This window comes from Eleutherodactylus coqui, chromosome 7 (genome assembly GCF_035609145.1).
Source record: "Eleutherodactylus coqui strain aEleCoq1 chromosome 7, aEleCoq1.hap1, whole genome shotgun sequence".
Taxonomy (NCBI): Eukaryota; Metazoa; Chordata; class Amphibia; order Anura; family Eleutherodactylidae; genus Eleutherodactylus; species Eleutherodactylus coqui.
Genome location: NC_089843.1, coordinates 78,559,231 through 78,570,460, shown reverse-complemented (window position 1 = coordinate 78,570,460; position 11,230 = coordinate 78,559,231). Strand labels below are relative to the sequence as shown.

The 11,230-nt window shown below is 44.6% G+C and overlaps 1 protein-coding gene across 7 annotated transcripts in view; it reads right to left on the bottom strand.

Annotated features, from left to right (window-relative positions):
- Window positions 1–1,212: 1,212 nt before the first annotated feature.
- Window positions 1,213–11,230, bottom strand: part of FAM184B (family with sequence similarity 184 member B) — a 95,123-nt gene continuing 85,105 nt past the window's right edge. For 6 of the 7 annotated variants that reach the window (XM_066573241.1, XM_066573244.1, XM_066573243.1 and 3 more), the window contains exons 11-14: window positions 9,420–9,534; window positions 5,855–5,962; window positions 4,855–5,054; window positions 1,213–1,413 (exon numbers count right to left, since the gene is read on the bottom strand). In XM_066573241.1, the coding sequence (XP_066429338.1) occupies window positions 1,323–1,413; window positions 4,855–5,054; window positions 5,855–5,962; window positions 9,420–9,534 (514 nt within the window). In that variant the 3' untranslated portion in view covers window positions 1,213–1,322. The remainder of the gene's footprint in view (window positions 1,414–4,854; window positions 5,055–5,854; window positions 5,963–9,419; window positions 9,535–11,230) is intronic. The other variant, XM_066573245.1, reaches the window with a different exon arrangement.

Genomic DNA, 11,230 nt, shown 5'->3' with positions numbered 1-11,230 from the left:
AGCTTCAGATATTATCTCTAGACTACATGCTAGGTTCCAGCGCAGCCCCCACAGATGGGGTTGATTGAGCTGGCTGGTTGTGGATTTCTCCAGCCAGCCAGTCCCCCAGGTCTCAGACTCCTGTGTGTTTGGTGCCTGTGTCTCCGGAGGCTTCTTTTTAAGGGGGAGGTACTGTTAGGGTGTGCTGCTGGGGTCTGTTGTTTTACATGGGTTTCCAGCAGCGCAGCCCCACAGGTGGAGTTGATTGAGCTGTCTGGGTGTGAATTTTGCCAGCCAGCCAGTCACACCGGTCTGCTGCTCATATATACCAGCTCCTCTGCTAGAGGCTGCTGGGCTTTCCTCTGTTTGTTCAGTGTAAACAGTGTCATGTTCCTGCATGTCTGTTCAGAGTGCCGGACATGAGGTGCGGACAGTCCTCTTCCGGGTGCATGGTGTGCTGTGTTGTATGCAAATCCCTGGCGCGTTGGTGTGAGCTGTGTTCAGTCCTGCTGTGTATAGTTTGTCATCTAGGTACCCTGTTTCCCAGAAAATAAGACATACCCTGAAAATAAGACATAGCATGGTTTTCCAGAATTTTTGAGGATGCAAAGTGATTTTTCAGGCTTTTTGAGGATGCTTGAAATATAAGCCCTACTCCAAAATTAAGCCCTGCTAACAGTTAATTTAAAAAGTCAATTTAAATAGTGTCCAGGCAGCTATACATGTAAAAAAGCAAAACCTTTTTGAACAAAAATTAATATAAGACACTGTCTTATTTTCGGGGGAACACGGTAGGTTACTAAGTTCCAGCACGGGGCCGTCCTTGTCGGGATGATCGCCCCACCTGCAGGCAGGTTTCATGTGGAAGTTGTTTCATTATAGTAGGAACCCGCAAGACAACGCATACCCTTGATGTGGGCTCGCGGGCTTATACTTATGCATGCAGGTATACTTGGTCATGTTTTGGGCATTTGTTGATAGTGTGTTATGTCAGTCCATGAGTTATGTGCGCTGTGTCCGTGTTCCGCCGGAGTTTCGACAGTTCCTGAGTGGGAATGACATACCACTACACTTCTTCCAGTGTGCCGATATAGCACAGCTAAATTTGTCTGTTTTGTACCCAGGTATAATTCCCCGATAGCTGCATATATATTAGGTTTTAATATACTTTTTATTTTTTTAGGAATAAATTATTTCATTTCATATAAAGAAAAAGTTCAAAGAATATTTTATTCATAAAATTCAACTTTACAGTGAAGCTCTAACGACAGTGAAATGAGTGCAATCATGATGTAGCGACATATCGGAGTCAGCAGTTGTATTATCGGTTTTGTTTTTCCTTTTCAAAATGAAAAATACTTAGTGAACCATTCTGGGCGCTTGGTCTCTGGATCTTTTGTTTCCGTCTTCGATGACACATTGCAGGGATTGCGCCTTAAAACAACAAACAGAATGTCAAGAAATACACAAAATATCCACAAAGAGATGTCAATGTGCAGTACTAAAAGGGAACAGTGATGCAGACAACCCTTGTCCATATAACCCATTAGGCACACACCCCTTTGACAAGGTGAAACACCCCGTTGTTGATGTCTTAACACTTTGCAATCCAATTTTAGATTCAGGGTTTTTCCTAGGGAGCTTTCTCTTTCTGCCATAATACAGGGGCGCCATCTGCTGGCCAGAGCCAGTACTGCGGAATGTGACATGCTGGAGAGGCTCCCAACAACGGAGCGGACAGTAATCTACAGTAAGAATACCCTGCTGGGCGTCTTCCGACATTGGAGTTGTACAGCCTTCAATCAGACTGTCTTTAGATGTCAGACAGTGGATTAGAAAGGGTTAATACATTTCTAGGGTGAATGACCAAGGAACGGAGCTGCGCAAGGTTCTAAGAAAAGACAGTCTAGAATTATTATTTTGGTGTTCTAGATATAAAAAATGACACTTGGCTGTTTTGTCTAGATTAGTGAGGATCATGGTGGTAAAAGTAATTCTTACGGTACTGAAGGTTGTTAATAGTGAACCCCCAGCCTTAGCGTATATTGTTAACACCACAGCAACACACTTAGCAGAAGGCGAGCATGAGACCTAAATGGTGAAACTTTACTTCTTCCACCATGGACAGGCATGGAAGAGGCAAGCATGCTCCAGTTTTTCTATTGTAGTTTGCAGAATGTGGGTCACGGACGTCCATCTATCAAACATTTATGGATTTTCTATAGTTTAAATATCCTTGAAGGGATTTTCCTGGAGTCACTATTGATGACCTATCCTAAAAATAAGGTCCTCAGGGGTCGGCCACTCATGATCACTACTGATCAGCTGATTGAAGAGGCTGCGGCGCTGAAGTAAGGTCACGTTCATCGGTAACATGGCCTGAGTGCAGCTCAGTCCCATTTAGGTGAATGGGATTGAGCTGCAATACCAAGCACAGCTGCTATACAATGTACAGCACTGTGCCTGGTTTGAGCTGAAGTAACAGTGGCGCTCACGTTGGCGCTGTTAATTTAATCAACTGATTGTGATGGATTTTGAGCAGCAGACCCGCGTGAAACAACTGATGTTGACCTATCCTAAGGATAGGACATTAGTAGTTTACAGTAGGAAAACCCCTTTAAACAAACGCAGAGTGAAGAGTCCACAATGTACACTAAGAAGCACTGCCCCTCACCTTATAATACTCCGCACTGTCAGCGCACCCTGTATAATACTCCACACTGTCATCCAGCAGCCTCTAGTGATACACATGAGCCCAGTTCTCTCTGGTTTGTAGTTTAGTATGACCAACCTTCCAAGTGTAGCTATCTGGGAGCCTATTTTGGTTGGTTTTTTATTACTCAAATTTAGTAATACCCCTTTACCACTGTTAATTCAGCCAATCGTGAGTTAAAAGAGGTTTTTTAATAGTAGATATTTAGGAACATCTACTATTGCCATATCTTTTGAATAGGCTATCAATGCGATCAGTGGGAATCCAATACCAGTTGATCAGTAGAACATAGAGGGAGGAGGAGGTTAGTACAATGCTGTTCTAGTTTCATTAGGGCTATCTGCACACGGGCGGATTTGCATTGCGGAATCAGGAGCAGACGTTCGCCTCTGGATTCCGCAGCAAATACCGCCAATAGCATGCAATGGAAAAGCGATTTTTTTTCCTGCACACGAGTGGAAATTCATTGCAATTTTCTGCTCACCCAGGAAAAATCGCTGCATGCTCTATTTCTGGTGGAGTCCGTGCAGCTGGCTTCCATTGAAGTCAATGGAAGCCATCTGACCAGCGGCCCTTCCGCAATCATCATTACGAAAAGGTCACGGTATTCATGTTATGGCCTAGAAACAGTGCGTCAAAACCTGTACTGCGCGCGTGTGCCGGCGTGACTGCCAGTCCATCTGCAGTTCAGATAAAGTAGATTCCGGACAAGTACGCAGGGGCACCGGCCGGGCACAGGGTCGGATTTTGCTGCGGGATCCGGAGACCCATCTGCCCGTGTGCAGGAGGCCTTAAGGGGTATTTTCAAGATTGACTTCTATGACCAATCCAGAGGATAGGTGATAAATGTCTGATCAGTGGGGGTCTCACCACTGACATTTCCACCAATGTTGAGAATTGGGGTCCGGGGTCTCCTTCTCTTCCTCATTGTGGGATCACTGTACCTCCTACAGTGAGTAGAAGATTGAATGGAGCAGCGGTCGCAGTGCCAATCCATTAATCTTCAATGGGATTGCTAGAGATATCCGAATGCTTCTACTTGGCTATTTCCGTTAGTCCCATCGAACTTATGTGCAAGGGTGCTGCTCCATTCAATCTCCTTCACACTGCTGGGGTGCAGTGAGCCTAAAGTGAGGAGAAAAAAAACAGGCACATGGGAACCCCATTCTTGGGATCAGTGGGGGTCTTAGCAGCGACACCCCCACCAATTAGTCTTTCATCACCTATCTTGTGTATAGGTGATAAAAGGCAAAACTTGGGAAACCCCTTTAAGGTGCACTAGTGCTGTTACTGTTATGTGAGCCACTACACTTGTCACTGTAATGGGGGAACTGTTATTGGGAGGGACACTGTGCCTGAGACTCATAGAGGTACTGTGGGGGAACTATGACTGGAACATATGGGGACCGTGACATAAAAGGGTTGCATCGGAATGTCAAGTTATCCTCTATACACAGGATAGAAGAGAGCTTGCTGATCAGCGAAACCCCTACCTACCCTCAGAATGGGGGTCCCATGTCTCCCATCCTCCTCACTGTGGGCTTACTGCACCCCTTGCAGTAAGAAGGAGATTGAATGGAGCGACAGTCCAACAAGCACGCTTTAGCTCCATTTATTTTCAATGGGACTGACGGAGATAGCCAAGTGACAAGGGTTTGTGTATTTCCATCAGCCCCATTGAAATGAATGGAGCGCCATCCACGCATGCTCGGCCAGTCCTCCATTCAATGTGACGCTACTGCAGGAGGGAGAAGCATCCCCTCAGTTATAAATGGGGGACACGGAACCCCCGTCCTCAGGATCTGTGGGGGTTTCAGCAGTAAGACCCCCACCGATCAGCAAGTTATCCCCTATCCTGTGGATAAATGATAACTTATAATTCAGCTACAACCACTTGGAAACCCAAGCAGTGGCTCAATGGGAAGCACTGTAGGTGTCTTTATTATAGGGGTCTGTAGTGGTTGCTGCACGAATTCGGCTTGTGAGAACTTTATGACCGTATGCATGTGTTTGTCCCGTGGAGGGGTAACTTTGTTATATGATGTAGCGCTTCATTGTCTCGTGAGATAAGATGTAATGCTGTGGGTATAAAGTACATAAGTACGTTCCATATGCATCACCATGTAATGAAATAAAACCAGGTTATAGGGCCCCATGATTACCTGTTAGGACGTATGATATCTAGCAGCTGCGCTGGCTGTCTGAACGGGTATCCAGGCTTGACGGTGTGGTCTAAACTAGGAGAGCTCCGCATTGGATTCATTGTATTTTTGGAAGTAACATTATTACTAAAGCTTTTCTCATAAGCAGCTAAATTAGGGACACTGATGACACGGGTAGGTACCTCGCCAAGCTTCTTCTTCTGGAAGACAAGACAATGTGAACAGTACATTCACCGTTCTGGAAGCGTAAAACCAATTTATTGATTATAAAGCTGATGCTGTTGGATTTGTCCACGTCTACCTAAATGCATTCGTACTGTTTCAACATTCCAAATATTGTATGGTAGGAAATAGTCACAAAATCACATATCTATTAGATATACTATGCATATTCAGCTCACCAATAATGGCTGCCTGGATTTAGCTAATTGAGTTCTCATTGAAGACAATGGAAGCTGTCCGCTCTGCCGCCCGTCCGCAAATGACATCACGGACACCTATTATACACCTATTAGCAAACTGCAACATTCCATAAGAGTAACTGGACTGTACTTGAGTACTCTACTATACCTCCATAAGTCTCCAATTTCCTACGACTCTAACAGGAAAAAAAATTGATCTTCTAAGGGTAGGTGTACACTACTACGAATTGTGCCGTAGAGACTCACATTGGAGAGCATGCAAACTCTAGTTTGTGTGCTCTCTGGTATATACAGACACAGCATGTTGGCATGCATCAGCATGTCCTATTTCCTGCCCATGAAACAAACATTTATAGGATAGGCCATGCAATTTTCCACACAAATCATGGATCTATGTGAAAAATAGTTCATGTCTATAGGTCCATTAGGCTATAATGGTGCCGTGTGTTGTAGGGGAATTACACCGACAGCACACGGCCCCAAAAATACGTCAATATTTCTTAAAAATAAACAGAAGTAAAAATTAAATGATGGACCTATCACTATAACTTTTCACTTACTGATATATGGAGTCTCACCTTTAATGTGGGTGTTAGGCTTCCAGCATTTGGGTTGCAGGAGAAGGACTGACTTCTATGTGTTTCTTGAGTTATTGGCATCATATCGTCATTAAAGTTTTGAATTTCCTGTAAGATAATAAATATTCTGAATACTTTGTTTCTTTATAGGGAGTTTAGAGACAGACTTTGGGAAAGCGTTACCAGACCTGGTCTACAAGAAGAGTGGAGACGTTGCCCCTCGCAACTAATTGGATTGCTTAGAATAAAATGTAACAGAGAGCGACTGCTGATAAGCATAGGGGAAAATGAAGGTTTTTCAGCAACTCAGACAGCATAAAAGACTTATTTATTTCAGTAAGAACAGAGCTCCTGCTCAAAACATGGAGGCATGTAAACATCTAGTCTGGGTTCTTTTATCCATGTTTCTACAGAAATGTTGAAATAAAGAAGTCTTTTATGCTGTCTGAGTTGCTGGAAAACTTTCATTTTCTTCTATGCTTATCAGCAGTCTCTCTGTTTCTGTGCACTAGGTATGGGGTTGAATAGCAAGGCTGGGTGAGCTGACAATTCCTCCAGTTAATTGTAATCTGATTGCTTTTTCCATTTGAAGAATGATCCCTGCTTCAAAAAATAGGAGTGGAATGTGAATGGTTGGCATGAAGAACTGCTCCACTTTTTCTTTGCACTAATTACTATAAATCTTCCCGTATGGAATTTAAGCATAAGAAATTGTCAGGACTTGAGCGCAGGACCTCCTGTTTCCAGACCAGTGGTTCTCTCTGTTTAGCCATTCAAGCCTTTGGACAAATTCTGCTGCAAACCGTAGCCTTGTTTCTATGTTCCGGTTAACCCAATTCCTGCCTCCTGGTCATGACCCCGCATCTGTCTTGATTGGACTTCCTATAAAAGCCTGGCCTTGCCACTCCCTCAGTGTGAGATTATTGTGCTCTTTGCCTTGATCAATCGTCACCTCCTAACACTGCTCCTCTACTGCAAATGTGACTGCCCAATAGCGACTCTTGCCTGCATACAGGGCGATCGTCCCGACAGGGATGGCCCCGTACTGAAAGGTAGGGACCTACCTAGACCTAGGTGACAAACGAAACACAGCAGGACTGAACACAGCTCACACCAACACGCCAGGGATTTGCATACAACACTGAAACCTCAGGTTTAGACTGAACACAATGAACAAACAGAGGAAAGCCCAGCAGCCTCTTGCAGAGGATCTGGTATATATGAGCAGCAGACCTGGGGGATTCACTGGCTGGAGAAATCAACACCTAGCCAGCTCAATCAACCCCACCTGTGGGGACGCGCTGCTGCAAACCCATGTAGAACAGTAGCACACTCTAACAGTACCTTCCCCTCAAAAAGGGGCCTCCGGAGACACAGGCATCCAACACACAGGGGTCTGAGAGCTGGGAAATTTGACTGGCTGGAGAAATCCACACCCAGCACCACACTTTCAGCACTGCGCCAATCACAGTATAACACTCCCATTGTTTTCAATGGGACCGCTCAGTCAGCCGCTCAATCGCAGCTTTCCAGCTCTGTGATTTTCGAGCACTGTCTGTTAGACTTTTACCTGTTTAGTGCACCTCAATGATGAGGTATGCTCAACTCCGCTGTCGGCCGCAGCTCACCGCGGCCGAAGGCATAAGTAAAATCGTGACGCTTACTGCAAGGCATGTTTGAGGGAAGCCTTACAGAAATGTTGTGACTTGTTCTATAGCAACCAGCTCCCTGCACCCAGTAGTGAAGACTAGTCCCTGTTGATCTTCAGCTCCAAGTTTAGGGAGTCACCAATGATGTCACTGACAGCAGGGCCATGTGACCACTTCGGCAAATCACCAGCTCACTTCAGTCAGCGATTAGCTGCAACCATCAGCTAATCATCAGTGTTGGGACATCATCACTCTGTACCTGGATGTGAAGACCCATGAGGACCGGGCACTGGTAGAACGAGAGCGGTGGGGAAGGGGGGGGAGATGACAGGGAAGGTGAGCATATCTTCTTTAATGTGAATGGTAAGATGGAATAATACTTCTACAGTATTGGAAGGCAGCATTACTGCAAGTCAATATCAGACTTTTTAACAAGCTTTATACCATTGACTGGGAATTGTGAGCCAAAGCCAGAATAACCATGCACAGACAGCCGTTTTGAGGTGAATGCCCCTCATCAGTGTGCAGTAGGTTTCTGGCTTGCCTAGTAAGAAGCTTATAGACGTGGGTCAAGAAAGGTATTGTTTCTCTTTAGGGAGAGCACACTGATGAACGGCAATCACCCCGAAACACCTGTGTGTACATCTTTATTCTTGCTTTGGCTCACAATTCTCAGTCATTGTTACAAGGTTTGTTAAAAAGTCTGACATTGACTTGCAGGAATGCTGCCATCCAATAGGTGGTGCTGTAGAAGGATTATTCCATCTTTCCATTTGCATGCATGACCTTATGAGTCTCCTCATACATTCTAAGTGCTCTCCCAAAGGAGAAACCATTCCTCTCCTGACCAACTTATTTTATATTGATACAGCAAGCTGAGCAGTTTTTAGGAAAAGACAACATCCCTGGATGACCCCTTTAAACTCTTCAGTGGCAGGTTTAAAGGGGTTGTCTCGAGGCAACAGTGATTTTTTTTTTTGCCCAGTCCCCCTTCTTAAGCATACATTACTATGCACCAGTGTAAATGGCTTATAAAGCAGGTTTCTACTCACAGTTCTTGTGTTTCAGCAACTTATAAAACGTTTCCCAAAGATGGACGCTGGTTCTTTTCCCAAGGATGCACTGCGGTTTTCTCCCATGGTGCACCGCGGGTCTTCTCCCATGGTGCACCATGGGCTCTGTGCGTTCCATTGCCGATTCCAGCCTCCTGATTGGCTGGAATCGGCACACGTGACGGGGCGGAGCTACGCAATGACGCGTAGAATGGGGCAGAGCCAGAACGCCGTTCGTGCCCGGACGAACCAGAAGAAGAAGACCGGACTGCGCAAGCGCGTCTAAAAAAGCAAGCAGACAGCGAAATTAGACGGAGCCATGGAGACGGGGACACCAGCAACGGAACAGGTAAGTGAATAACTTCTGTATGGCTCATATTTAATGCATGATGTATATTACAAAGTGCATTAATATGGCCATACAGAAGTGCTTAACCCCACTTGCTGCCGCGAGACAACCCCTTTAAGTAGTCTTCAGCACATTTCAACACTGATTTTTAGGAGATTTTCCGGGCGTGCCACTAAAGAGGTTAATTGTCCCTTTGGCGTGTTCGTGATAAGGACATTAGATCGTGAACATTTTTTGGACAGCGATGAATGTGAATGATAACCATGTATGCACAGTGCTGCGAAATATGTTGGTGCTATATAAGCAACACCGAACAGTTAGTAAAAACTCTGATGGGGGTGGTCCAAAGCCAAGAACATAAAATGATTTTGAAAAACATATCTAAATCTCTCCTATATTAGTATTCGAAATAAATCCTAATTAATCCAGCAGAAATAGGACTATCATGGCTAACTGTGCAATAATCTGCTGTATTCTAATACATACCTGAGATCTTAGAATAAAAGTCTGCTTACCAGTAAATGCTTAATAATCTGATCCTTATCTGTCAGTTTATCCTGCAAGCAGTTTATGAGATGCAAATCCTCTGGACGGGCCAGCTTCTTCCCCTTATCTTCTATATCTTTCAGCCTGTGTTTAAGAAAAATGGAATCTGCTTGTAATCAGAGTCTCAGTTTCGATCCAATTACAAACCTATTATACGCTACATAATAAAAGAATTAAGGCACATCTACTATACTAAGCGGTTTTAATAGTCATTTCCTCATGTGTTATCACATTTCCCACTGATACTTTGGCGTATTATTTAATACGATTTCCATTCCTGTCTACTTTAAGCGCTGCCTTTCATTATAGCAAAATGAAGCATATCATCATGGGGATCCTCCATTGAGCTGGACCACACTATCTGATGGGAGACCTTAAAGGGCCACTCTGGCGAAAAGACATTTTACCATCTCTGCCCACTCACCCGATTACCTGTCACCCTCTGGAGGTCTCCTCTGTGTATGGCCGCCTGCAGACGGGCGGAAATTCTGTGTCGGGAATTCCCGCGGAATTTTCGCCCCTGGAAGCTGCCATAGGATTGCGTTAACAAACGCAATCCTAGGCAGACGGCCGTGATTTGGCCGCGCGAAATCTCGCGCGGCAAACAAAGCGCGGCATGCTCTATTTCTGTGTGCACAGAAACGTCACTCGCCGGCCCTGCTCTGCGCATGCGCCGGCTGCCCGGCAGCCGGCACATGAAAGAGTCGGGGCTGCGGGAGAGGTGAGTGCCCGCGCTGCTCTCTGCATGGTGAGATTTTTTTACTTTCAATCAATCCCATGATGCAGCAGCCCAGCATTAGTTAAGGCTATACAATTTGTGCCTGTGGGGATGGACCGCTGAATTATTTTTATTGTCACCTAAAAAACGTACAGCCCATAAGTATATAGTCAGGAGGATGAGCTGTGATCTCCTCTATTATGCCTGTGTGACAGGAACTGTGTGATCATCATCAGTAACTGTGATAGGAATTACTGTGTCCCGCGCAGGCAGTTGCAGTACTAAATCCATGTAATCGCATCACACAGACTGGGAAGTTGACTAGAAAATGAATATATAACCCCCAAGTAAATCTGAGCTGGTCAGAATTGAGATCACAAGACTTTCTAAAATCAGGAATTTCAGACAAAAATAAATAAGTAACCAAGATAACACTAGCCAAATTATATATACCGGGGTATAGCTACATAACGAATTAATTTAAAAAAGCACTGGAGTGGCCCCTTAACGGTTTTCTATATTGCAAGCAGGATTACCATCAGAAATGTTCAGGCCCCATACAGCCAAATGGTCAGCGCTAGTGTTTTGTGAACCGAACCAGTAGAACCCTGTTTTGGGTTGAACTTTGCTAAAAGTTCAATTTGGCACGAACCTGAACCGAGCTTTTATCAAAGTTCTACCCAAAATAGGGTGCTACTGGTTCAGTTTGTTCAAAACTAGTCCTAAACACTGAAGTATAGCACTGTCTGAGAGCCATAAAAGCCCAGTATAATACTCGTAGAATGTTATACTGGGCTTTTATGGCTTTTAGACACTGTTATATACCAGTTTTAGGGGTTCAAGTGAACTTCAAGTTTGATTAGAATTAAGTCAGACCGAACTAAACTTTTTTAGAAAAGTTCTGTGAAGCAGCTGAACCAAGCTTTTCAAAAGTTCACTCATCACTAGTCACGACCCCCTCTCACATATTGTTATGCAGACTTTGATGATTGTATGTGCTAAGCCTTTTGGCGTATATTATCCCTTGCGCCTTCAATAGAGGCACACTAAACATACAGAGTA